The sequence below is a fragment of the Natrix helvetica genome (genome assembly GCF_964273705.1).
Source record: "Natrix helvetica genome assembly, chromosome: 3".
NCBI classification, from domain to species: Eukaryota; Metazoa; Chordata; class Lepidosauria; order Squamata; family Natricidae; genus Natrix; species Natrix helvetica.
Genome location: NC_138549.1, coordinates 22,329,765 through 22,357,059, shown reverse-complemented (window position 1 = coordinate 22,357,059; position 27,295 = coordinate 22,329,765). Strand labels below are relative to the sequence as shown.

At 44.5% G+C, this 27,295-nt stretch overlaps 1 protein-coding gene across 4 annotated transcripts in view; it reads right to left on the bottom strand.

Moving 5' to 3' along the window:
* The window catches only part of GPC6 (glypican 6), a 926,174-nt gene that overhangs the window by 654,559 nt on the left and 244,320 nt on the right, over positions 1-27,295 (bottom strand). For all 4 annotated transcript variants that reach the window (XM_081948719.1, XM_081948720.1, XM_081948721.1 and 1 more), the window contains exon 2: positions 1,018-1,176. In XM_081948719.1, the coding sequence (XP_081804845.1) occupies positions 1,018-1,176 (159 nt within the window). The remainder of the gene's footprint in view (positions 1-1,017; positions 1,177-27,295) is intronic.

The following is a 27,295-nucleotide window of genomic DNA, read 5'->3' as shown; positions in this document are numbered from 1 at the left end:
TGGTGGGAGATGTGGTAATAATTGTAGTACTCTTGGGAACCAAGCATCTTTCTTTTAACAAGGATAAAAAAATCTTGAAATTCTTCAAAAGGACAATTTGATTCTTAACGATTCTTGCTTTTTAAATTTATTGTTCTTTCGATTTATTTTGTTTTGGAAGGGAGAAAAAGAAATGGGATGGGATACCTGGAATGATGACATAAAATAGATTCAACATTGTGGATGACAATCTTATTGTAGGTTGTGAAAAGTCTATAAAGCCTGCAGCAAGGAAACCTGGGCGATATCTTACATAAACAGGGAATATATTCTGATATATTGATGGAAACGAGGTAGATGCACTGCAACAAAAAAGCTCACCAATCTGCCATTACTTCCATAATTTCTTTGGCAAAATATAGATGTCCTGTTCAGCCGAACAGTTTATAATAGGGAAAAGAAGCATTCACTATCTAGTAAAATAGATCGACTTTCTTCCACGCACTGTTTCAAATAGTAGACAACTCCTTCAGGGTCTGAGCAGCCCAGTCCTTCATATTACTGCAATTAATATCAGTTACCACAAATAAAAAAATGACAGTTTCCAAATAAGCTCTTGCCCTAACAGGACAACAATTGAGTATGATCTCCAATTGCCTTGAATATACAATTAATATTCTTGCTGAGCATCGGCCTTGCTAAGATAAATCTTTGCACACACACACACACACAAAAAGCCCGTTATTTACTTTCAGAAAGACTGGGGATCAAGATTCCTAAGTCTGAATGACTTTTGTCCTTTAAAAAAAAGAACAAAAATATATTTCCTGCACATATAACTGTACGTATAATTATGGGTAGAAAAAAATATATAGTCGCCATTTCTTTGAACAATTTTGCATCTGCCTGGATCTTTTTGAGACGGAAAGCATTAAGTACTGTATTTTAATCCCTTTACCTGTATGTCCCATTTATTTCATTTATAAATAACCACACACTTTGCTTCTAAGAATAAGCAAAATGGAGCCTGCTACTCACCATCAAATTTCTTGTGCCTCGATACAAATGTGGTGCGGACAAAATGGCTTGTCTTGTCCATCAGATTCTCGAATTCCAGTTTGCTTTGCTGGCTTAGTTTGTCTTCCATTTCTGAAGTGCAACATGTGTATTCCTGAGGGCAGATTCTCAAGTGTTCCCCTGCAAGGAAAGGACATGAATGCAAAACATAAGAAAGATTGGACATGCACAGTGTCACATTCTGTCGTGTGCTAATATATTCCACAGATATTTTTAACAATCAGGCTCCAAAAGATAATTTTATAATTAAGATGCCACTATCAAGATAGAGGTCCTGTTCCTAGGGCCTTCTTCTCTCCAACTCTCTGCAAGTTAGACTTACCGTATTTTCCGGAGTATAAGACGCATCCTTTTCCCTCAAAAAAGAGGCTGAAAATCTGGGTGTGTCTTATACATTGAGTACAGCTTTTTTTGTCTACTGAAATCCCGCCTCCTTCACCAAAATGGCCGTGCAGAGCCCATAGGAGGCTTTCAGAGTGTTCCCGGGGGCTGGGGAAGGAAGGAATTAGCAAAAAACGGGCCGTTCTTTGCTCAATTTTTGCCCCCCAGCTCCCAGGAGCACTCTATAAGCCTCCTAAAGGCTGTGCATGCAATTTCTTTTGACAAAATACAGGCCCATTTTTGCAAAACAAAATGGCCATTTTTTGCTCATTTTTGGGGCCTCCCGCCCCCAGGAGAACTCTACAAGCCTCCTAAAGGCTATTCATGCCTTTTAAAAAATAGGCCCATTTTTGTGAAAAACGGGTTGTTTTGGGGAAGTCTGTAGAGTGCAAAAACATTTTTTAAATTTGTCTCTTCAAAACCTTGGTGCGTATTATACTCTGAAAAATACGGTATTCAAAGGACTATAAGATAGAGCAGTGATGGCGAATCTATGGCACGCGGAGCCATTTGTCAGGGCACGCGAGGCGCTGCCCTGTCAGCTGGCCAGCGCGCATGCGCACGCTGGCCAGCTAAGTTCACTTTTTTAAAAGCTATTTTTCGCTTTCCCCAGGCTCCAGAGGCTTTATTAGGAGCCTGGGGAGGGCAAAAAGAGCCTCCCCCGCCCCCGGAAGCTTCAGAGACTGTCCCTGAAGCCTTCGGAACGCTTAAAAACCACCCACTCGACCCCCCTGCGCTCCCCCCACTTGTGGCATGCGAGCCAAAAAAGGTTCGCCATCACTGAGATAGAGCTTCCCGGCTGATCATAGCACAGTGGCTTTTCTAGGGACTGGGGGCAGCTAATCTTTTAGGTATGCGTTATATTATAAACATTAAGACATGAATCAGGAAGGATTTCAGTTTGCTTTTTTTTCAAAAAAAAGTTATGTGGAATTCTATCAGCATACCAAGCTTCTGTTCTGACCCAGCTCCCCAAACACAACAAAACACTCTGAAGTTAACTCAAATATTCCTTTATTAGGAGCACCAGTAGCCCCAGCAAAAAGTTTCTCTCTCATTGCAGGCTTACAAGTCTGTCCAGTAGGGAGAGGAATAGTTATCTGCTACATCTATTCATCTCTGCCCCCTGCCTTTTATCCCCAGAGCTAAAGTGGGGCTCGGCTAGCAGCAGTGGCTCTTCCTGCCTAAAGATCAGCCCATGGATTTCCACTGCTCTCCTCTCCTATGCCTTCTGCACATCCCCGGATCAGACACTGGACCCAGATGTTCCTCCTCTTCCTCATCAACCACCTCCAGACATGGGGGCTGTTGACTTTCCATCTGAGGGCTGACGGATGACCCAGGCTCTGCCTCTGCGTCCGTCCCCCCCCCTCTCTCTCTCTCTTTCTCTCTGCCAGCTCCATTCCCTCTTCCCCTCAGAGCTCTCAGGTTGGCTTGATGCTGACCCTAACTCCTACACCTCCTCCTCATCTGATTTGGCTGCTGGAGGGGCTGGCAGCGGACAGGATACAACAGCTTCCTGCCCTGCATTTTATTGGCAACAGTTAGCCATTAAATATTGATATAGGTATCAGCTGATTTCTTTTCCAGTAATGCCAAATATATAATTATGAGCACAAATGCAAGAGATGTTTAAAATTTAAGATAAAAATGCAGCAAAAATAGTAATGAAAGATTTTGCATTTAATTCTCCCGGTTATCTCTTGATGTACCATGCCTACATCTCTGCACAGCCACAGCTTACATTAATGCAATCTGCGAGTGGAAGCCAATTCTTTAACTTACGAAATTAAAATGCTCAGTTATTACATGAACTGTGACTTTCCAATTGAAGCTGTACTCTGGTTGTCAGAAATGTTTAGCTCAGCCTGCCGGGAGGAAAAAATAAAAAATAATCCCACCAACGTCTACAGAATGTAACCGAGGGCTTGCCTCTTCAGTAAGAACTGCTCTGATGTAAACTGCTTCATTTTGGGTATAATGAATGTTGATTAAAATCTCTGTGTGCTCTTAAGTGGCAAAGCTATAAGCTAAGGGCTTATACCAACCTCACAATTTAGTGCTGCACAGATGTGTTGGCAGTACATCTTGTGGAATTACCAGCCAACATTTAATTCCAAAATATATGGGGTGGGGGAGATTGTGAAAGGTTTTTTTTAAAAAAAACAACAACTCACAAACATGAATCAGATCTAGTTGATCTATTTGGATATTTAAAACCTCACAAATTAATTACGTTATGATATTTACATTATTGATTACAGCACTATAGGAAAGTATGTTTTAGTCCCATGGTGGCGAACCAATGGCACATGGGCTAGAGGTGGCACGCCGCGCCCTCTCTGTGGGCAGGCGAGCCGTCACCCCAGTTAAGCTCTGCCTCGCATGCATGTGTGCCTCCTATCGGCCAGCTAGTCTTCAGGTCTCTGCCGCGCATGTGGGGGGTGTAGGGCACATGTGGGGGGCATACACACATGTGCAGGGGCACAGGTGGGCGGCACAGGTGCATGTGTGGGGGTGGGGTTTGAGACATCGGAGTGGCTGCGCATGCATGTGCGGTGAGGTGCATGCGGGGGGGCACACACACATTTTGGGGGTTCGTGCGTGCGCATGTATTGGGCATTTGGTCTGGAAAAGCCATCACTATTGGCTTTTCCAAATCAAAAAGGTTGCAAGCTTAGCATCGCTCACACAGCTTTTAGAATCAAAATTCCACTAAAGGAAATTTTGTTGACTTTGTTCTGATATGAAATACTTTGTTAGCTGAGAAAAGACCTCATCTGAAAATAGATGAGAAAGAGAAGAAAGGAATAGAAAAATTGGATCCTAAGGCATATGAAGGCATTTGAAAGGCAAGTATTCAGATGAGAACTTGTCTTAAAATTCTTCACACTCAACAGTTGTCTATTTAAGATGGATGGCTATATAAAGTATAATTAAAATAGGGAAAAAATAAAGCAGTGAAGCTTTATGTGTGTTTGTGTGTGCGTATGTGTGTCTGTGTATGTTCCAGCATAACTCTGGAAGGCCTCAAGCAATTTCAACTAAACTTAATACACAGATGACTTTCTGTCTGGAAACAAATACTGTGGGGGTAAGACACCCCTAATAGTCCGGGGGGGGGGGTGTTCTGTTACGATACAGACTATTTTGCCTTCAAATTACAGGTTTCTACTGTACTGCCATAAAATGGATTCTACTGTACAGCGCAGTGGAGTTGCCATGGTAACGGTTTCACAGTACTCCACAAGGGGACTCCCTTTGGTAAGGGAAAAAATCCAACATTAGAAATTGGGGCAACGTTCATGGAAGGAGGGTTGGGATAAATAAATACCTGGCAGCATCAAGTTATCAGCTAGTTCTGGATAAGAAACATCTATGCTGAACTTCACTGGCCAATTATAGTTAGCCTGTAATTGGGGGGGGGGGGGCATTTTCTTCAATCAGTGACAGTAGACCAGAGTGATGATAAATTGATCAAAGCTATCATGCAGAAAACAAGTTCCTGTTTAGCCTAACATTTCCAAAATAAATATTGTTAACATAACAACTGAGATTCTGGTTACATTAACACACCATAGGGTTATAACCTTAGCATACTATTGGGTGTTTTTTTTTTGGTAATCAAATAAACTTCTGCAATCTGAGGGAAAGTACTGCCTTAAAACCATGATTGCAAAGGCTTCTCTATTTAGTTTTAAGATTTCTCTGCCATATCCCTCTAGAATTATTTATTAAATTATAACACATCATTTTACACGAGGTATTAATGTTTAAACCACCATCCCTCTGTGAACGACTTTATTATTTCCTACCTTCCATTTGCCAAACCAGCTCATTTTCTTGGTCAGTTTCCTAACCTTTTCCTCTAAAATGTTGTTTAACGATTGATCTGGATATTTACAGAATTATTTCGCAGACTGCAATTGTGCTCTCCAGAAATTCAGGACATTTTACTCCAGGAAACACTTTGCTCTCTGCTGTTATACCACTTACTGCAAAGATTATATGCCAGAAGTGGCATTGAATACAGTCGAACGGTTTTGCTTTCCCCCAAAGGGTTTCCCCATAGAGAAATCTGACTACTTTAAGTTATGCTGTGCCAGCACTATGCCAGACAAAAATGAGAATTAATTCAGTCTCTACCCCTATTAAAACTTGATAAACCGCAGTGCTTCAGATTAAAGATGGTAGCTCTCTCCTCTTTCTCTTTGTAGCTTATATTATATAAATCAAGCCCATCATCTGCTAAAATTTCAACCACTAGTGTTCAATTCCCGGATTTGTTACTTTTCTAATCTTACACTTGCTCCATTTTGACAAACTTTTAGTACAAGATTTGAAAAAAATCTATATATCTAGAACAGCGTCACAGAGTTTACAAGCACTGTGTGACTTTATATTCAAATGCAGGTAATTGTGGTTATTCAACCACAACCTTCCTGTAAAGTCCCTAGAAGTTATAATAAATGAAGCAGCTCTAAAAATATAATATTTTATCAATGAATAACTGTTGTATTGTGAAAAGGAAGTAGGTACGGGTAGAGAAGAAATCTGATATATGGTTCAATAAAAAAGGTTCCTAATTCACATTTCCTAAGGCATCAAGCAAACAGAAAGTAGATATACTTCGGCCACTGTGCTTTTCAGCAATAAGATTCTTCACTTAGCAAGTTTGTCAAAAATGCACACAAAAGGTATACTGTTAAGCAAGGCTGTCAAACTCCCGGCCCGTGGATCGGATACATCACGCTCTGGCCACACCCATGCCTGGTTTAGCAAAGGGGGAAAAAGTCTTGATATGTCACGTGATGCCACCGTGATGACATGTGTTTGACACTCCTGCTGTAAAGGAACAGTGTGTCCAATGCCAAAACATATGAATAAGCATCTTCTTAGGATATACTCTTTGCCAAGATTAGGGATGGATTAACCTTTCAAATATGATTTTACTTAGCATCTATTTTTCAACACTAATTTGGTTTGGTTTATCCTGGGTTATCGTATCAGCTTACTTATTGCTTTTCTAAAAGTATGGCTGGATACGCATATACATATACATATTGTATATATACCATATGTAACTTTCCTAATAACTGGAGATTTATAATCAGTGGTCATGAATTAAGGCATAGAATTAAAAAAAAATGTGGATATTCACAGATCCATACATGAAGTTCACATTGGAACTTAGATTAAAATGCAACTTCATATAAATATAAATAAGAATGGAGTGAAATGGAATGAAAATAGGAATAGGAGTAGGAGTAGGAATGAATGGAGTAGAATGGAGTGGAGTGGAACGGAACGGAACAGAATGGAACAAAACAAAACAAAGTAAAACAAAACAGAATAGCTTTCTTTTGGCCAAGAGTAGAATGGAGTGGAGTGGAACGGAACGGAACGGAACAGAACAGAACAGAACAGAACAGAACAGAATAGTTTTATTTTGGCCAAGTTTGGTTCCAGCATGGAACCACTCAGTGTAAATGCAAAGCAATAAAATAATAATAATGCCAATAAAAGGGGGAGGGAGAATAAAGAAGGTAGCAGAAGGATAAATAACAATACTACAGCCATACTACCTGAGTTTGTATACATAGACATTTACGGTATTTAACAGAGTGATGGCATGAGGGGCATGAGGGGAAAAACTGCCCCTATGCCTACTACTAGTTGTTTTGGCATATGATGTCCTATAGCAGAGGTCCCCAACTCCCAGGCAGCAGACTGGTACTGGTCTGTGGCCCATTGAAAACCAGGCCACGCAAGCAGCTTCATTTATACATGCGTGGGAGCTAAGTTGCACATGTGAAATTAACCATGCATCCCCCACTGCTGCCCCTGCTCCTGCTACCCATCTGTGGAGCCAGAATGGTTGGGGATCACCGCCCGATAGCATAAATAAATATCATTTTATTAAATATATAAATAAGAAAATAATTTATACATGTATTATATATGCATTTATTATACGTAAATTATATAAATATATAAATGCTAATATAGTTATAAATTTAATAGCTTCTAAATAGTTTTATTTATGTAAATAATATTTACGTTTAATGTAAAATACATTAAAATGTAAAGCAAAGAAATTTCTTAGGGTTTACTAGCCCAAATGTTTTAGAACTGTAAACAGTCAGAAATGAGATGAAACATTGGGGAATTAAGATCTTGGGCCACGTGAAGTTGAGAGCAATGATAAATCAATCTCATCCTTCCCCTTCGCTGGAGCAAGGGCAAAAACAGCTCTCTGAACTCCTCAGGCTGGACATCAAACTGAGTCAAAAACCTAAATTGATTGATAGTACCAAAAGTCTTCTCTGACAGGTGTCCCTGATGTTTAAAACCTAATACTATAAGGGTAAATTACTACATATATATAGGGCTGTATTACATATTAGGCAGTTATATTAGCCACTAAGCCACAGGCTCTCCTCCTTATCAGCTGAGCCAGGGAAATAGGTATGTATTTGTGTTACAACCCCTGGTATGCCCAAATATGGGAAGGAGCTCACTACACCCCCTTTCTGTCATTCGGCTCATCACAGAGGACCATCCAGGCAGAAAACCATATTTTTGTAACACAAATACATACCTATTTCCCTGGCCTAGCTGATAAGGAAGAGAGCCTGTGGCTTAGTGGCAATTACATCAGCCTAATATGCAATACAGCCCTGGTTCGATTCCCAGTAAGGGTATGGCTAGCTGATGAGAGCTAAATAGCTTGAAATAGATCTATACTAGTCTCCCTTTATTTATCAGCACAAATACAACATACATACATACATACATACATACATACATACATACATACATACATACATGGCTTACTCTTGAGTAGATGGCCGTAAATACTGGCAAAATATCAGCTTTTTGGTTCTCCTACTTCTGAAATCTTACTAAAGTTCTGGCTACAGACATTAATGATAATGACATCCTAAGTTGATGTAAAATTTTATCACACAAACTTACTTGATTTTCAAATGATGGATGACATAAATATTACAATTGAATATTTTTAATGCCATACTCAAGTTTGAAACTAACCAGTAACTTAATAATTAATGCTACTCCATCTGAGTCTATTAAGCTTCCATAAGAGCTTTGAAAAGAACGATACAATCATTTCTGATTTTCTTTAGTTTAATCCAAGTGTGGACAATACCAAAGGTATATATCAGATGGTTGTGTGTCTTTGGTATTGATGATATGTCTCATCAGGATGGAGACTAATCAAGGGGAGAAGCAACCTAGAACTAAGGAGAAACCTCCTAAAACGGAGAACAATTAACCAGTGGAAAGCTTGCATTCAGAAGTTGTGGGTGCTTCATCACTAGAGGTTTCTAAACCACTTGTCTAGAATGGCATAGGGTCATGATAGCAAACCTACAGCATGGAGCCATTTGTTAGGGCACATGAGACGTTGCCCTGTCAGCTCCAGCATGCATGCGTACGCTGGCCAGCTGACTTCGGCCTTCATTTGCTGCCATTTTTCGCCCTCTGGAGGCTTCCCCGAACCTGCAACCCAACGTGGAAACCGGAAGTTTAGGAATGGACTTCCAGGTTGCCCGTAGGGCTGTTTTTCGCCCTCCAGAGGCTTTAGGGAAGTCTCCTGAAACTCCGGAGGGCCTCCAGGGGGCGGGGAGGCTATTTTCACCCTTCCCAGGCTCCTAGAAAGCCTCTGGAGTCTGGGGAGGGTGAAAAATGGGTCCATCATGCACCAAAAACAGGGGAAGGGCAGGGGTCACGCACGCATGCATGAAGAGATGTGTGTTGCACACATAGAATTATGGATGTGGGCACGCCCATGCACGATCCCCCTGTGCTCACCCTGCTTGAGCAGGGGGGTGGACTAGAAGACCTCCAAGGTCTTTTCCAACACTGTTATTATGTTTTGCTAAGCTGGATCCTGATACATTTAGGAAATTCACAAAACAGGATATTTTCTCTTGTCCTTTCAATAACCTCCTTACATTGCAACATGCATCTATGTAAATATAGGGTCAGGGATAGTATGGAAGGCTCTGATGGAGAAGAAAAATAGATAGGAACTTTCTTAAGCTCAAGTATCTTAGAATCCAAGTCGAAGTGTGAATGATTCTCATCCTTTTCTTCTACTTCCTACAGCAAATTGGATGTGTTCCTGGCATACAATGGGATTTTTTCATTGAACCTCAAAGGAATCTTTAGAGCAAAATTGTAAAGACTTGCTTGGGGACACCCAGTGAACTGATTAAATTGGCAGGACCTAAGATCGTGCGTCCTCTGTCACACCTTTACTGTTTCAGTACAAAACAAATCAGCAGGGAAGAAAATAGTTCAAACTCAGTTGGGAAAACCTTGTTGGGACTGAGATACTTGGTAACAGCTTGCATTACATTCACCATGTTTTTATTGCTTGCTGCTGTGTTGTTTTAGCTTGATCACTCAGCTTCATAAAGAAATAGGAGTCACATTAATATGACTGAAAATTTGAGAAGTTGAAATCCCATCATCTTTGGCAGTGGTATTTTATATTACCAAAGTTTGGGAAGTTATCCTTCTAAGGGGGACTGGTGGGAAATCCTTTCTTAAAAGCATCATTCCACTTGAAATACCTCTAACTCTTAACTACATGTATTGTGCTTGAAGTAATGCTCATTTTTACAATATGTATTTATTTATTTCTAATAAGCACTCTGGGTGTTTAACCATCTATATTAGGGGCAAGTTCTGGCAGGCACTACTGCCGGTTCGCTCCAGTGCGCAGAACCATCTGCACATGCACAGAGTGTCTGTGATGACATCACAGGTGGGTGGCTGGAGCCTCCCGCCACCGCCACTACTGGTTCGCCCAAACCAGAGCATACCAGCAGACAGTGACGTGCGGTGAGGTTTATGGCTGGTGAGGCACTGACCCAGTGGTGGGTTTCAATTTTTTTAGACTTGTGGACTTCAACTCCCAGAATTCCATAGCCAGGCATGCTCAGTTCCGATTTAAAGTGACAGCATTTGTTTTTCTCCTTTGCTAAATAAGTTTCCTTCTTTCTTTTTCTTTTTCTTCTCCCTTCCCCTCCTTTCTCCCTCTCTCCCTCCCTTCCCCCTCTCTCAAACACCCCCCCACACACAGAAGTTGGATTGGACTACACACACTTTCCCCCAGCCCCGGAAGGATCCAGCCCAGCTTCACTGATTACAGGTTTAAAAAGGCAACGTGGCTCTGCCTGCAATCAAACTACACTTTGAAGTTTGAAGTTTGAATTCCTCCCCCTCCCTCTGACCCACACGTACCTTTTCCAGCTGTTTCAGAGAGGATTTCAACTCTGCTCTTGCCTCGGGTCCTCTGAAGAAGCCCCGCCCAAACGAGCACCCTCTACTATGAGGCAGGAGAACTGTGTGTCTCCCCTACATCAGGATTTTTTAGGCTTTTAACCCTTGCTTAACTCTGCTCGAGTGATCATAAAACGCCTAAAGTCAGACTAGATGAGGAATGCAGTTCTCCTGCCTCATAGTAGATGGCGCTTTTTTAGAGGCTTTTTTAAATAGTTAAGCAGAGTCATCCACGGTGAGGCAGCAACTAGCTCAGCCTGACCTCAGCTCTCACCTTTTTCCTTTTACATTTCCTTTTCTTTTCATGACGACAGTGGTGAGGCTGTGCCTCCCCTGCCTCCCCTGATTGCACGTCACTGCCAGCAGAATACCACCTCAGATGTGCACCCGGTTTCTCCTTAGGAAGAATCTATACTTCCCAACACACTCACTTCCATTGCTGAACACTTTTACAGTTAGCAAAATGTTCTTGAACTCTAATGAAAATCTACTTCTTTGCAATTTAAACCCATTGTTTTTTTGTTCTGCCTTTCCGAACAAGACTGAACAATTCTGCCCGCTCCAACAATTCCTGATAGTTTTCTGTTCCTTCCCGGTCCCTTATCTAATAAATGCCAACAGAGAATCTATGAGGTGAATATTATTACTGCTTGCCAGAGTTTCTCATTCTTTTATATTCTACCTTCAAATTTATGAGCATATTACCATCTGTGCTGCAGGTGACTTACAACTGTCTTGGCATGGCTCTCTGAGTGTACAGTGGGCCTGTACATAAGCCTATATGAGCACTACTGAAAAAAAAGAGAGAAAGAGCATATTTGTGTTAGTCTGAGTTGGCCAAGCATTTGATCCAACATGACAGTTCTAAATGAGCCCTGGATGTTGTGCTTTTCAGTCCAATTAGTAATGTGTACAACAGGAAGGTACTGCTTGATCATGAAAGATTAGGTCAAAATGACGTTCTTGAACAATCAAACATTAAATCCCTTTAGCTTTTAGATGAAAAAGATATGAAGAACAGTTGCAGGAATAGAATATGGCCATTTGCAGGAACTGAGTATGGCCAATTTAGAGAAAAGGAGGACTAGGGATGACATGGTAGCAGCATTCCAGTATTTTACGGGCTACCACAAAGAATAGGGGATCAACTAATTTTCCAACGCACCAGAAGGCCAGACAAGAAACAATGGATGGAAAGTAATCAAGGACAGAAGCAACCTGGAATTAAGGAGAAACTTCCTAACAGTGAGAACAATTAACCAGTGGAACAGCTTTCCTACAGAAGTTGTGGGTGCTTCATCACTGGAGCTTTTTAAGAAAAACTAGACAGCCAACTATCTGAAATAATACATGATCTCCTGCTTGAGCAGAGGATTGGACTAGAAGACCTCCAAGGTCCCTTCCAGCTCTATTCTGATTGATTAAGCATGGATTTCTGATCAGTTGCAGCACTTTCCCTCTCTGTGTATGAACAGAGTCTTATGCCAGGGCACATAAGCACACAAAAACTGCCCCCCCCCAAAAAAAAATTCTCAGTCTCCCAAAGCAATGTCTCCATTCATGACTTTAGTATAGCAGGAAATGTTAAGCATATGAAGTGGCAGCTGTTTTTCCAACATTAGCTCATCAAACTGACAAATTGTCACTCATGATGATCTGCAAGGTGGCACATTGTTCCAAGAGACATATTGCCGTACTATATTGTAGCCTGTTTAAAGTTGCTGTCTATGTTTTTGTAATGCCTGTCATAAAATAAGAGAAAGAACCATGCATGCAAAGGTCTGCCTTTCCTGTTGTCTCTTTCAGATTGGCTGTTTCCATGACTGGCTGTGCTGCAGCCATGGAAGAGCAGTATCCTTAAAAGCAACTCTATTGTGTTTTTTTTGTGTTTTTTTTTTTTTGTAAATTTTTTTTATTGGTTTTACAGAAAATTTCAGGAAAGGGGATAGTGGATGAAGTTACAAATTTTGACAGCTTCATTATGCAGGAAATGGCACTCCCCCCAATTCTCATAACTTTCATTTATTAATACATTAAGTATTCACTACTTAGCAATATTTTGACAGCATATTTTTACCTTATATCTTCAAATAATTTCAATCTATTTTATATCAAATAGAAAAAATTCTCTGTATTAGCAATTGCATTATTTTTCTAATTCACTTTCGTGATCTAAGTTTTCTCGGTGTTGCGTCTTCTCCCCCCTCCAGCAAGGCTCCGGCACCTCCCGTGTCTTGTGTATCCCGTGTGGTGTCATCGGTTTTATCTAGGAGCACTTTGTGAAAGCAACTCTATTGTTAAGAATTGGTTCCATTCAGCCTCAGCTTTAAGGCACATGTTACTGCACTCCTTCTCATTCAGAGTAATGTTGAATGAAACATGTTCAAGCATATTAAGTGCTGTACCTTATTATTTTTGATGAATGTATCTTGTCTTTTTATGTACACTGAGAGCATATGCACCAAAGACAAATTCCTTATGTGTCCAATCACACTTGGCCAATAAAGAATACTATTCTATTCTGTTCTGTTCTGTTTTATTCTATTGTATTCTGCATACCCTTTCTGAAAGCATCGTTGATCAGGAATCTGATGAATTTGATGATTGGCTAAAGCAGGGATCAGCAACCCACAGCTCTGGAGCCACATTTAATTTTAATTTAATTTAATTTAATTTAATTTAATTTAATTTAATTTAATTTAATTTAATTTAATTTAATTTAATTAATTTAATTTAATTAATTAATTTAATTTAATTTAATTATTTAATTTAATTAATTTAATTTAATTTAATTTAATTTAATTTAATTTAATTTAATTTAATTTAATTTAATTTAATTTAATTAATTTAATTTAATTAATTTAATTTAATTTAATTTAATTTAATTTAATTTAATTAGCACTTCTAGACCGCCCCCTCTCCCAAAAGGGACTCGGGGCGGTGTACAGTCCATATCAAAAACATCATACATAATAACAATTAAAATTATTAGATGGATAAATACATAAATAAGAGGAGGATAAAATAGACAGAACTGTAATTGCTAAATAAATAATTTAAAATATACAAAATTTAAAACCCCAGTGTCTTATAAAATTAAGTCCCCTAAAAAACCAGGAGGAAATATATATGCCAGGAGGTAGACGTTAAGAATTATGCCAGGCCAGCCAGTCGGAACAGGTGTGTCTTCAGTTTCTGCCGGAGCGGAAGTCCGTGGCGGTTCTAATGTCGGGGGGGGAGGTCATTCCAGAGGGTTGGGCCCATCACAGAGAAGGCCCTACTCCTTGGTGTTGCCCGTTGGCATTGCCTAGTGGACGGCATGTGGCTCTTACATCCCACTGCTGCAGCTCACTGTTGCTCAAATATGCGTCACAACCACCAATGTGCAACACCCGCCAGCACACAATTTATTGAGCTTTTCGGCCCCAATAGGCCAACCATGGATAAATCCAAGAAAAGAAAAGTTTCAGAAGAAAGACAGAAAGTTTAATTCAACTACATAGGCTAGTTCTGTGGACGGTCAGGAAATAGTCAGGCGCTGGAAGGGTTTTGTGGCTGCTGGTGTTTTCTTTTCTGTGGGAAACGGGTCCAAATGGCTCTTTGAGTGTTTAAGGTTGCCGACCCCTGGGCTAAAGGGATCGTATGTGGAGCTCATTGAATGGAAGTTCAGGCCTCAACAAGCCCTCCAGGGCATGGAAAGTTCCAAAGCAAACCATTAGCCTGTGGGTTAGTCATGTGACCAAAACCACAGAAGGCGTGCTTAAGTATTTTTTTATAATTTCTATATTTCTATACCTTACCCATTTTGGGGCTCCCAAGCCCTCTGCGTATCACGTTTTTGCCATCCCAGGCCCCCAGAAGCACTCTGCAGTGCTCCACGGGGCCCGTTTTTGCCAAAAATGGATCCATTTTTATAAAAAATACACCCATTTGTGGCCTATAGAGTGCTTCTGGGGGCCAGGGAGGGTGAAAATGTGACATGCAGAGGGTTTGGGAGGCTAAAAGCCTCCACATTCTGTGTATAAGACGCACCTACATTTTCACCCACTTTTAGGGTGGGGGGAAAGATGTGTCTTATACTCCGAAAAATACGATAACTAAGTGAAAGCAAATAAATGTATGAATATTTGCCTTATACTGTGTTTGGGGTTCTTCCATGTTTAGGGAGGACCCATATTCATTCAACTGAATAAATGTGTTTGGCTTATCAAGACAAATCTGGACTCTGCCTTCTTTATTCTTTACTGAGTCACACCTGAATCCCTTCATAACAGCATCTTATGCATTTTTGTACCTTAAGTCCTCAGGGGTAAGGGATATGATTAGGTCTCACCTATGTGATATATATCCCAGCTATGTTTTCCAAACAACAGGAGTTTTCAACTCAACAATTTTAAGTAATTCCAGCAATCTTCCAGGAAAAAAAAAAAAAAGACATAGATCATAACCTTAGTAGAGATTATAGAATAGAATTGTAGACTGCAGGGATGCTGGGAACACTAAAAAACAACAACAACACCCTGCTGAATATTAAGAAAAAGTTTGATTTAGCATTCTGTCCAATATTCAAGTGAAGAAAATGGAAATGTCACTTCACTGGGCCAAAGATAGTTCCCAATGAACAGTCCACCTTGACTCCCCTTCTGCTTTAGCAATTATCTTCTTTATAGCATATAACAATGTGGCAGGTTGCCTTGTTGAAATGGCTTCTGGCATTTAAATTCCAGAGGTCAACTTCTCTACTTAAACTGAGACCCAGACATGTGATGATTTAAATTCATTCTGTAGCAGTTTTGGGGGCAAAGCAGTGTTTTTCAAAACAGCCCTTTGCATATACAATAATAACCTGATCCATACACAGTGTACCGGACAGAAACCACTCACGCTAACAGATAAATAAATCCATCCTTTTCATCTTCCTCTTTCTCCCTCCCACCCCCAGCCTTTGCCCCCTATTCCTTCGATCCCTGCAATCACATTCATGTTTGTCCTAACCAGGAGAAGAAGAAAAAATATCCACTCTCTTCAGACACCTTTAGTGTTCCCTTAGGGGCTTGAGGTCAATTAAAAAATGAATGCCTTCCCAAACAGATTGATAATTAGTTAACAGTCTCTTCATTACGAGTCCCATGGGAGACATTAATTTACAAGAAGTCTGACCCAGTTGTCCTTGGGAAACCATCAAACTTGCAGAAATGAATGTCACAGCAAAACTGTTCATTTGAGTACAGCACAGGCACAATAAAGCTGTTATGCCTTCTAATCCTCTTGCAGATCATCATGCTCTTCTGGTTATTACTTTATTCAAGCATATCTAGGTAAACATTTTTATTTTTAAAAAAAAAGATACAGTTAGAGATTCTGAATATACAATGAAGCAGTTCATTAATTTATGGATTGGTGGATAGTCCCACTGCCCGTTGGATTTGAACAACCATATCCAATGTATGTCCTTAATGGCAATGGCTCTATGTCAACATGAGAAAGGTACTGTATATCGGGGGTCCCTAAACGCTGAGCCGCAGCCCATTAACTGGGCCTTGAGCTGTTCGGAACTGAGCTATTGCAATATTGGGTGAGCAAACACATGCACATGCACATACCCAGTTGCATGAGTAGTGAGCACACGTAACTGCTGCTTGTGCAAATGGAGCTGTTGCGTGTGCTTGCATGCCACTCAGACAGAACCATTCTCTCTCTCCCCCGCCAGTACGCAAAGCCAGAAATGTTGGGGAACTCTTCTGTGTATGAGCACCGGTAAGCAGTGGTTAGATTGCAGTACTGCAGGCTACCTCTGCTGACTGTCGACTGCCTGCAGTTTGGCAGATCGAATCTCACCAAGCTGACTCAGCCTTCCATCCTTCCGAGGTGGGTAAAATGAGGACTCAGATTGCTGGGGGCAATAGGCTGACTCTGAAAACTGCTTAGAGAGGGCTGTGAAGAAGTACGTAAGTCTAAGTCCTATTGCTATTACTATATGGTCGGCTATATCAGGTTTTGTCCTGGGCCCAGTGCTCTCTAACATTTTTATAAATAACTTTATAAGCAACAGACTAGATGGGATGCTCAACAACTTTGCAGTCAACACAAGGTTGCTAACACCTTCAAAGTCGGGATCAAGGTTTATATTTATCTTTATCTTTATGAATCAGGTCTTTTCTACCACATGCAGTTCAATGTCAAAAAACATAGAGTTCTACACTTAGGTGGGAAAAATCAGATACACAAGAAGAAGATAGGTGGTACCTGGCATAATATTTGTGAGAAGAGTTTGAACGTCTTCCTGGTAAAGCACAGATTAAGCATGAACCAAGAGAGTGATGCAGCTGCCAAAAGAGCCAATGCATTTGGCAGCATTAACAAAGATTTAGTGTCAAGATCATGGAAAGTGACTGTTGGGTTGTATGCCACACTAGTCAGTTTTCAGTGTCACAATACAAGAAGGATGCTGGGTATTGTATCCTTTCCTCCCCGACCTACGACCGGGGAATTCCCCCTGTTGTCAGCCAGCAACAGCCATGCTGCGCCTTAGCCAATCAGGCGCGGCATGGCTGAGGCGGGCTGATCTGGCCTGCTGATTGGTTCTTCGGCCTGACAGCTTCCCCTTAAATAGCTGTCAGGCTACAGAACGCGCGCTTCTCTCCTGTATTACTTGGCTTTGCTGTTAGTGAATAAAATAGAGTTGGACGTTCTTTCCGTGTCAAGCCTCATCTTTCCCCACACCTTTTCACTGGCGACGAAGGTGGGATCCTGCTGAGGCGACGACCCTAACGGAATCCGACCTCTATTACACAGCCGCTTGAGTTTAGCTCCCCGAGCCGCACAACTCCAAGCCGCTATGTCTTCACTTCCCCCGTTCGCTCCCTTCGGCACCGACGGAGAAGGATGGACGGGGTTTTTGGAACGATTCGAATGCTTCCTACGAGCCAACGGGAAACGGGGTATCCCGATGGAGGAGAAGTGCAGCTTCTTCCTCAGTAGCTGCGGAACCCCGATGTTCAACGCCGCCCGGGCGTTGGCAGCCCCAGTGCCAGTACACGACCTCGACTGGGACACGCTGATGGCCAAGTTGAAGGGACATTACGCCCCGACCCCATCGAAGATCACCAGGCGATACGCTTTCCGTCAGTGCGTCCAGAAGCCGCACGAAGACGTCAGCCAGTTCCTCCAGTCCTTGCGGACCACAGCCATACCCTGCGAGTTCCCAGACTTGGAGGACAACCTGGTGGAACAATTCGTGAGCGGCATCAGGGACCGCCGGCTGAGGAGGCGTCTCCTGGCTCGGCCAGAAATCACCCTGTCAGAGGCGGTCGCTGAGGCACGGGCGGCGGAGTTGTCGGAGCAGTCTGTTGCTGAGATGGACCGCCACCCGTTTCAATCGTCCACAGCGCAGACCTGCCTCATAGATCAGCTGGTGCCCATTCCGAGCCCGGCTGAGGAAGAGGAGGAACTCGTGGCTCGCCTGGCAGAACTGCAAAGACGCCGCAATCCGCGACCTCCGCGCCAGACTGTGACAGCCTGCCTTGGCTGTGGTGGCAGCCACGACCGGTCAGCCTGCCCGTTCCGGGCATCCATCTGCCGCCGGTGTTCGAAAAAAGGGCACCTGGCCCAAGTTTGCCGTGCTGTGTTACCACCATCACCATCCCAGGGAGCCACAGGCCAGCAGATGACAGCCGGACCGCAGCAGCAGCCCCGCCGCCAGCCGCGCTCGAAAGCCAACTGTTACACAGTGGAGCCAGGCCCAGCAGCTGCCCCTGCTGAGGCGATCTACCAGGCCTCCGCAGGTGCGGGCAGAATCAAGGCGTCAGTCCTCATTGAGGGCGCGCCTTGCGTGATGGAGGTGGACTCCGGCTCGTCCCGCTCCTTGATTGCCTGGGCAGACTTTCAAAAACTATGCCCCGGCGTCCTTAAACGCCAGCTGTCTGCTAGCCCCGTGGCCTTAAGGGACTATCAGGGGTCACTTATCCCAACCCTGGGCTGCCATACAGTCAGGGTGGAATACGGGGGGTTTTCGGGGTGCCTGTCAATCCTAGTGGTGGAAAAGCCCCTCCCCGCTCTATTGGGTCTAGATTGGTTCCCCGCCCTTGGTCTCTCCGTGCAGGGGGTGCACTCCATCTCAGACACGCCCCCTGACGTAGCGGCTGTCATCTCCGCCTACGCGGACGTCTTTGACGGCCAGCTGGGACTATACAAGGGCACCCCCATCTCTCTTAACTTAGATCCCCAGGTTGCTCCCATTAGGCTGAAGGCCCGCAGGGTGCCTTTTGCCTTAAGGGCCAAAGTTGATGAGGAGATTGACCGCTTGCTGGCGCAGGGCGTACTGGAGCCTGTAGACTACTCACGTTGGGAGACCCCTATAGTGGTCCCAGTGAAGGCCGACGGCTCAATACGCCTCTGCGCCGATTTTAAATCCACCATCAATTTGGCCCTTCAGGCAAACCCCTATCCAGTCCCTGTAGTACAGCACCTGCTCCACTCCCTGGGGCAGGGCTGTATTTTCGCGAAACTGGATATGGCGCAGGCCTACCAGCAGCTCCCGGTGGATGACGAAGCGGCGGCCGCGCAGACTATCGTCACCCACCGAGGGGCTTTCCGTTGCCGCCGCCTCCAATTCGGCGTTTCCGTGGCCCCGGGGATCTTCCAGAGCCTCATGGAGCGGTTGCTCCATGGGCTCCCTGGCGTTGTACCCTATTTCGACGACGTCCTGATCGCTGCATCCAGCCGCTCAGGACTCCTCGAAGTACTGGGGAAGGTCCTCGACCGTTTTAGGGGCGCGGGTCTCAAATTAAAGCGCAGCAAATGTTCATTTGCTGTGCCTAAAGTGGATTTCCTCGGCTTCTCCATAGATGCCCACGGAATCCACCCCACCCCTGCAAAAGTCGCAGCCATCAAGAACGCCCCCACCCCCGCCACTAAGGCGGAGCTGCAGTCGTTCTTGGGGCTTTTAAATTGCTACGCGCCATTTTTGCCACACAAGGCGTCACTAGCCGAGCCGCTGCATCGGTTGCTCGACCGATCGGCAGCCTGGCGCTGGGGCAGCCGCGAAGCGCATGCGTTCGCGGCTGTCAAAGACATGCTGACGTCAGAGGCAGTCCTAGTCCAATATAGTGACAGGATGCCCCTGACTCTAGCGTGTGACGCCTCCCCCGTGGGTTTGGGGGCTGTCCTGAGCCACGTCCTTCCCAACGGCTCAGAAGCCCCCATAGCTTTTTACTCCCGGACACTCTCTCCAGCGGAGAGGAACTACAGCCAGATTGACAAGGAGGCTCTGGCTGCCGTGTCCGGGGTTAAAAAGTTCCACGAATACCTCTACGGACGGCATTTCACGCTCTTCACTGACCACAAGCCGCTCCTTGGGCTTCTGGCCGGTGACCGTCCGACCCCTCCCATTCTGTCACCCCGGATGACACGTTGGGTGGAGTTCCTAGCGGCATACTCGTATGCCCTGGTCTACCGCCCTGGCAAGCAGCTAGGGCATGCTGATGCCCTCAGCCGCTGCCCCTTGCCCGTCTCCAACCCTCAGACAGTGCCTTGCATGTCTGTTTTGGCCATTGCAGACCTCGCCTTGCCGCTCTCTGCGGGCGATGTGGCAGCAGCGTCTCTGGCCGACCCCACCCTCTCCCAGGTGATGACCTGGGTTCTGCGGGGGTGGCCTGGGGGGCCGGTGCCCGACGGCCACCGCCCCTACAAGGCCAGGCAATTAGAGCTGTCCCTTCACAGTGGGTGCCTCCTGTGGGGGGACAGGGTGATCATTCCACCCACTCTGCGTGACCAGGTGCTGTCTCGCCTCCATGAGGGCCACCCTGGCATAGCGCGCATGAAGGCATTGGCGCGCAGCTATGTCTGGTGGCCCCGCCTGGACGACGAGATAGCTACCTGGGTTGCCAGGTGCTCGACCTGCCAGGTCTCCCGTCCAGCGCCTCCGGCGGCCCCGCCGCGGGAGTGGGAGATTCCCCGCGGCCCATGGTCACGTCTCCACCTGGACTTCGCCGGGCCTTTCCGAGGTCAGGTTTTCCTGGTTGCGGTGGACGCTTACTCGCGCTGGGTGGAGCTCATCATCATGACCTCCACCACAGCCGAGGCCACTGTCCGAGCACTGACGCGCCTGTTTGCCACCCACGGCTTGCCAGACGTCGTTGTGTCGGACAACGGTCCTCAGTTTGTGTCCACCGTGTTCCAGGGGTTCCTGGCCACCCAAGGCATCAGGCATGCCCTCGTCGCTCCCTATCATCCGGCCAGCAATGGCCGGGCGGAACGCGCTGTCCGCTCGGCCAAAGACGCCCTTGGCCGAATGGACAAGGGTGACTGGCCCACGAGGGTGGCTGCTTACCTCCTGGTTCAGCATTCCACCCCGTGTCCCTTGACCGGCAAAACCCCAGCTGAGCTGCTGATGGGCCGGCGCCTGCGGACCACCTTAGATAGGTTGCACCCAACCTATTCTGAGGCACAGCCGAGCAACCTGGGGCCCCCTCCTCGTGCCTTCCTTGAGGGTGATCCAGTATGGGCGAGGGCTTTCTCCGGGGATTTTAAGTGGGTGCCTGCCACCGTCACTCTTGTAACCGGCCCCTGCTCTTACAGGGTCCGGACCGCCGACGGTGCAGACTGGCGCCGCCACGTGGATCAATTAAGGCGTCGCGAACCTTTGGATCCACACAACAACCCCGCAGGGTCGGCCTCGCCAATTCATCCCGAGGCCCTGGGGTTGGCGCCGCACCCGGGTTCCCCGCCGTGGCAGTCGCCCAGGCCGCACGAAGTTTCGCCAGAGACTGTTCCAGGCGCCTTCCGCCTTCCACAGCCCTCCGTCGTTTCAGCCCCCGTTGGGCTACCAGTTCCGCCACTGCAACCGATTTTGGCCTTCCCTCAATCAGGCCAGCCTGTCCCTCGCAACAATTCAAAGTTCCCTGACTCAAGCCCGTCAGCGGCCGCGCCACCCCGGCCCTGCCTACCTGTTCCAGAGTCTCCGCCTCCTCCTCCTCCGGCTGGGGAAGGCCTTCAAGATGGCGCCCGGAGCTCCACTCCCTTCCGGGAGGAGCTTCCACGGACACCACCTCCTTCTCCGACGGTCTGCCCAGTTCTGAGGCGTTCTGGGCGTGTCCGTCGCCGCCCAGCCTACCTTAGCGACTACGCATGCTCCACTGCTACGCATGCGTACTCGCTGGGGGGGAAGGAGTATTGTATCCTTTCCTCCCCGACCTACGACCGGGGAATTCCCCCTGTTGTCAGCCAGCAACAGCCATGCTGCGCCTTAGCCAATCAGGCGCGGCATGGCTGAGGCGGGCTGATCTGGCCTGCTGATTGGTTCTTCGGCCTGACAGCTTCCCCTTAAATAGCTGTCAGGCTACAGAACGCGCGCTTCTCTCCTGTATTACTTGGCTTTGCTGTTAGTGAATAAAATAGAGTTGGACGTTCTTTCCGTGTCAAGCCTCATCTTTCCCCACACCTTTTCACTGGGCAACTGTAAAGTGTTCAGACAAGAGTGACAACGGTGGTAAGGAGCTGGGGAGGTAAATCTTTTGAAGAGCTTTAAAAAAACTGAGTATGTTTAAATAAAGAAGAGAAGGCTAAAGATTTAAAGGAAAGGAGCCTTCCAATATTCAAAGTGCTTTCACAAGAAAGGAGGTATGGATTTATTTCCTAAGTTGTTTTAGGTAAAGATAAGGGTTCCCCTCACACATATGTGCTAGCCGTTCCCGACTCTAGGGGGCAACACTCATCTCCATTTCAAAGCTGAAGAGCCGGTGCTGTCCAAAGACATCTCCATGGTCATGTGGCCGGCATGACTAAATGCCAAAGGCACACAGAATGCTGTTACCTTCCCACCAAAGGTAGTTCCCTATTTTTCTACTTGCATTTTTACAGAAGCTGGGACAAATAATGTGAGCTCACTCTATTACATGGTGCTAGGGATTCAAACCGCCGAACTGCTGACTTTCTCATCAACAAGCTCAGTGTCTTAGCCACTGAGCCACCACGTCCCTTAAGATGCTTTAGAATAGGACAAAAATTAATTGGTGGAAAAGAAAAATCTAAACCCGAAACAGAGAGAGAATTTCTTGATTCTGGAAGTTCCTTTCCTAAGAAGGGAAACAGTTTGCCTCTTGGAATCATGGGTGTTCCATCATTGGAAGTTTTCAAGCAAAGGTTAAACAATCATTGCCCAGATGGCCTAGGCTGTAAGGATTTCTGCCATGGGCTGGGGCTTGGACAAAAAGACCCTCAACTTTGCTTCTAATGATAGGTTTCTATGAGATCAAAAGTTCATGTATCCCAGGGACGTGCGGTCAGGGGAGGCAGGGGAGGCAGAGCCTCACCTCTCTTCATGAAATAATAGTATATAATATTATATACTATATACATATATAACATTATAATATTATATACATCCGTCCGGCCGCACCCGGGAGCTGCGGAGGCAGAAATGTTGTCGGCGCTCCCGGATGACGAAGCAACGAAAGCGACTCGGGGAAGGTTCTCGTCATTCCCCAGTCGCTTTTGAGGACTGCGGAGCGCGAGCCGGCGGAGCGCGCTCAGGAAGGCGGGGAATGGGATCACGTGTGCTGGAGGCTGAGGCAGCCTCCGCCTCCAGCACACGTGGTCCCATTTCCCGCCTTCCTGATGACGTCACCAGCCTCACCAGCCATGAACCTCACCGCACATCACTGATGTATCCAGAGGTCACATATGATGCTACCTTACAAATTGATCTTCGTTTAACATACCCGTTTATGTTATTCATCAGTCATGGTCCATGTTGTGAAAACCCAATATCCTATAGTTTATTCAACAGGTCATATTTAAACATATCCCAGCTTACTACAATATGCATGTTGGGTCTTGTTTAACATATTAGATCTTGTTCTACCTCAGGATAGTGACAGCATGATCCAGTTTGTAATCTGATTTGTCTTTGAGGGAATGGATGATCTTTTATCATGGTCAGGTTACTATTTAATTGTTTTTATACTTTTATACCATCTTCTACCACAGAGAATATGACCTATTTGATCAGTTCAGTTCCACAGCCACAGATCTACTGGGTTTCCAAAAGATTGGGGTGTTTCTGAGATTCAGGTGAATAATTCAAATAAGGCCTTGATCACTGTTTAGAATGAGAAATGACAATGATCTTGGCTTGGATGGCCTTGTTGGCCAGTATCTGTTAATCTCAGGAAATTTCCTGATTCCTGGAGAATCTCCAGGAAATTAAACAGCAGAAAAGACACCTAGGGTGCTGCTGGAGGAAGACAAATAGCAAGACTAACCAAACAACTCCCACAAACCGAGGTAGCCCCGGGGGAGCAATGGTTAAGTGCAGTATTGCAGGCAAACTCTGCCTACAGCCTGGAGTTTGATCCTGAGAGGGCTCAAGGTTGACTTCTGTTCTTTTGAGGTTGGTAAAATGAGGACCTAGAGTGTTGGGAGCAAAATGCAATATGCAAATAATGGCTTACATTATAAACCAGCCAGAGAATGCTACTGCTATAATCAAGAGCCTTTAATAAGGAATGGTAAAATAGAATTGTTGACATGGTACTCACTGATTAGCAGCAAACAGCTGTTTGTAGGGGACATACGTTTGGTAAAAGGAGCCAGTGTCATGTGAAGAATATTCCAGACATGCAATATTAATTTACATATGGAAATTTAATGCAAACATGTATCCTACTGTATTTTGTTTTTGTTTTGGGCATGAGATCTTTGGATAAGAGCAGGGCAGAAATGCAAAAAAATAAGATAATGCTTCGAAGAAATCCATGGAATGAAGGCAGTTCTCTTTCCTCCTATCTCCAGCAACTATTGCTGTTAGATGTTATGCTACATCTTTATTTCTTACATCTAACCATATCTCATCTTTTTGAAACCTGCCTTTGTCAGCTTGTCACTGCTGATGGTTTTCTTTGAGGATACCAAGTAATGCATTTAGTTGCTTTAAGGTAAGAAACAAGAATAAAGCGTGCATTTTTGCCCACAGCAAAAAGCCAGAGGTGGGCACCCACCTTAGCGACAGTAGAAAATATACTGCCCTCTTGCTCGCTCTTCTTCAGCAATCGGGGATTCAAGTTGCAACATTACAAACGGTAATCTATTTAAGTGTATTGCAATTTATTCAGAAAATGCCAACCGTCATGCAGAGGAAGAAAATTGTAATTACAGGGTTTCTCTTTCAGCAGTTTGTGAAATTGTCTTATTTCCTTCTGGTGTCTTATTGCTATCAGATTATTTAACACAGCAACAGATCAAAGTTGTATTACAGGGAGATCAAATAACCAGTAGCACTCATATTTAAATATGATTTCTTAAGACATGTACATTTTTATTTCATAGGGTTCTGTTAACATAATCTCTTTTTTCCTACCAAAGCCTCCCAGGTTTATATTAATGATATTAAGGAAGAAGAACACAGAATACATAAAGGCAATGGCAATATTTAAAGCTCTGCCTCTTTCACCTAGAACTGGCTAAAGGGAAGATATATGTTAGGCCAGTAACAGTTACTTTATTTCTAATATTCATATCAGAATATTAAAAATAAATTACAATAATATATTGAAATAATTTGTATGATTGTGAAGGCAACTTTACTTTAAATCCAATGCTAATGCTACCTTATTGTTGTTGTTGTTGTTGTTGTTGTTGTTGTTGTTGTTATTATTATTATTATTATTATTATTATTATTATTATTATTATTATTATTATTATTATTATTATTATTATTATTATTATTATTATATGACCACCACCCCCTACTACATTTTCTACATTTAAAACATTTAGGTTCTACATTTAGGCAAGAAAAACAAAATGCACAGTATAGGTGGTACCTAGCTCAATAGTAGTAACTGTGATAGGAATCTTGGAGTCCTAGTGGACAACCATTTAAATATGAGCCAGCAGTGTGCAGCAGCTGCCAAAAAAGCCAACACAGTTCTAGGCTGCATAAACAGAGGGATAGAATCAAGATCACATGAAGTGTTAATACCACTTTATAATGCCTTGGTAAGGCTACACTTCGAATACTGCATTCAGTTCTGGTCGCCACGATGTAAAAAAGATGTGGAGACTCTAGAAAGAGTGCAGAGAAGAACAGCAAAGATGATTAGGGGACTGGAGGATAAAACATATAAGGAATGGTTGCAGGAACTGGGTATGTCTAGTTTAATGAAAAGAAGGACTAGGGGAGACATGCTAGCAGAGTTACAATACCTCAGGGGTTGCCACAAAGAAGATGGAGTCAAACTATTCTCCAAAACACCTGAGAGCAGAACAAGAAGCAATGGGTGGAAAGTAATCAAGGAGAGAAGCAATTTAGAACTGAGGAGAAATTTCCTGACAGTACAATTAATCAGTGGAACAGCTTGTCTCCAGAAGTTGTGAATGCCCCAACACTGGAAGTCTTTAAGATGTTGGATAGCCATTTGTCTGAAATGGTATAGGGTTTCTTGCCTAGGCAGGGAGTTGGACTGAAAGATCTCCAAGGTCCCTTCAACTCTGCTATTGTATTGCATTGTATTGTATTGTATTGTATTGTATTGCATTGCATTGTATTGTATTGTATTGTATTGCATTGCATTGCATTGCATTGCATTGCATTGCAGTGCAGTGCAGTGCAGTGCAGTGTATTGTATTGTATTGTATTGTATTACTACCTGAGAGTTATTGTATGTCTCCTCAATTCACTGGGGCCTTTTCAGGGGTGGGCTGCTAGGGGTTCGCCCCAGTTTAGGACAACACATAGCTAACATTATGGCCAGTTCAGAGTGCCTCCAAATCCCACCCCTGGCTGGCCCTGTCCACTCCGTCCTGCCCCTCCTAGGAGTCTCCACGCGGCCCATATTGAATGTGAGGTAAATGCAGGGCCTGCATGGAGGCTTGGGGAGGGGGAAATATGGGCCTCCTGGAAGGTCTCCCAAGCCCTGGAGAGACAGTTTTCACCTTCCCAGAGGCTCGAGGAATCCTCCGGAGCCCGGGGAAGGCAAAAACACCCCCCTCCCACTGTGCTGCAGAAGGCCAACTAGGTTATACCGACACAGCAACCAAGCAGAGTTGCTAAAAATTTTGAAGTCCACCTCTGGGCCTTTTCTGAGTACTGTGGAGATTTTACTGATGCACCCTTTCTATTTCTCCTTGAAGACATCCTCTGGACCAGGGGTGTCAAACTCACATCATCCCGGTGGCATCATATGACATATTGGAACTTTTTCCCCCTTTGCTAAATCGGGTGTGGGCATGGCCAGTGCATGACTCATCCGTCCGGTGGGCCAGGAGTTTGACAGCCCAGCTCCAGACACAGTTTTGTTCTTTGGCTAAACAACAAACAAACCAGAAACCATTTTGCTGAAAGCTAAACAGTTCCTAATAGTGGGAACCACAGTGAAAAGCTAGTGGAGATGGAGACTGGGATATTTAAGAGAAGAAAATTTGGTCAGATTGTAATTGCTTAATTCTTTCATCCATTTTCTTTGAAAGGAAATCCTTCTAATACAAACTAAAAGCTTGCTGTTTGTGCTGTGGAAATGTTCCCTAATGTCCAACATGGCCCCT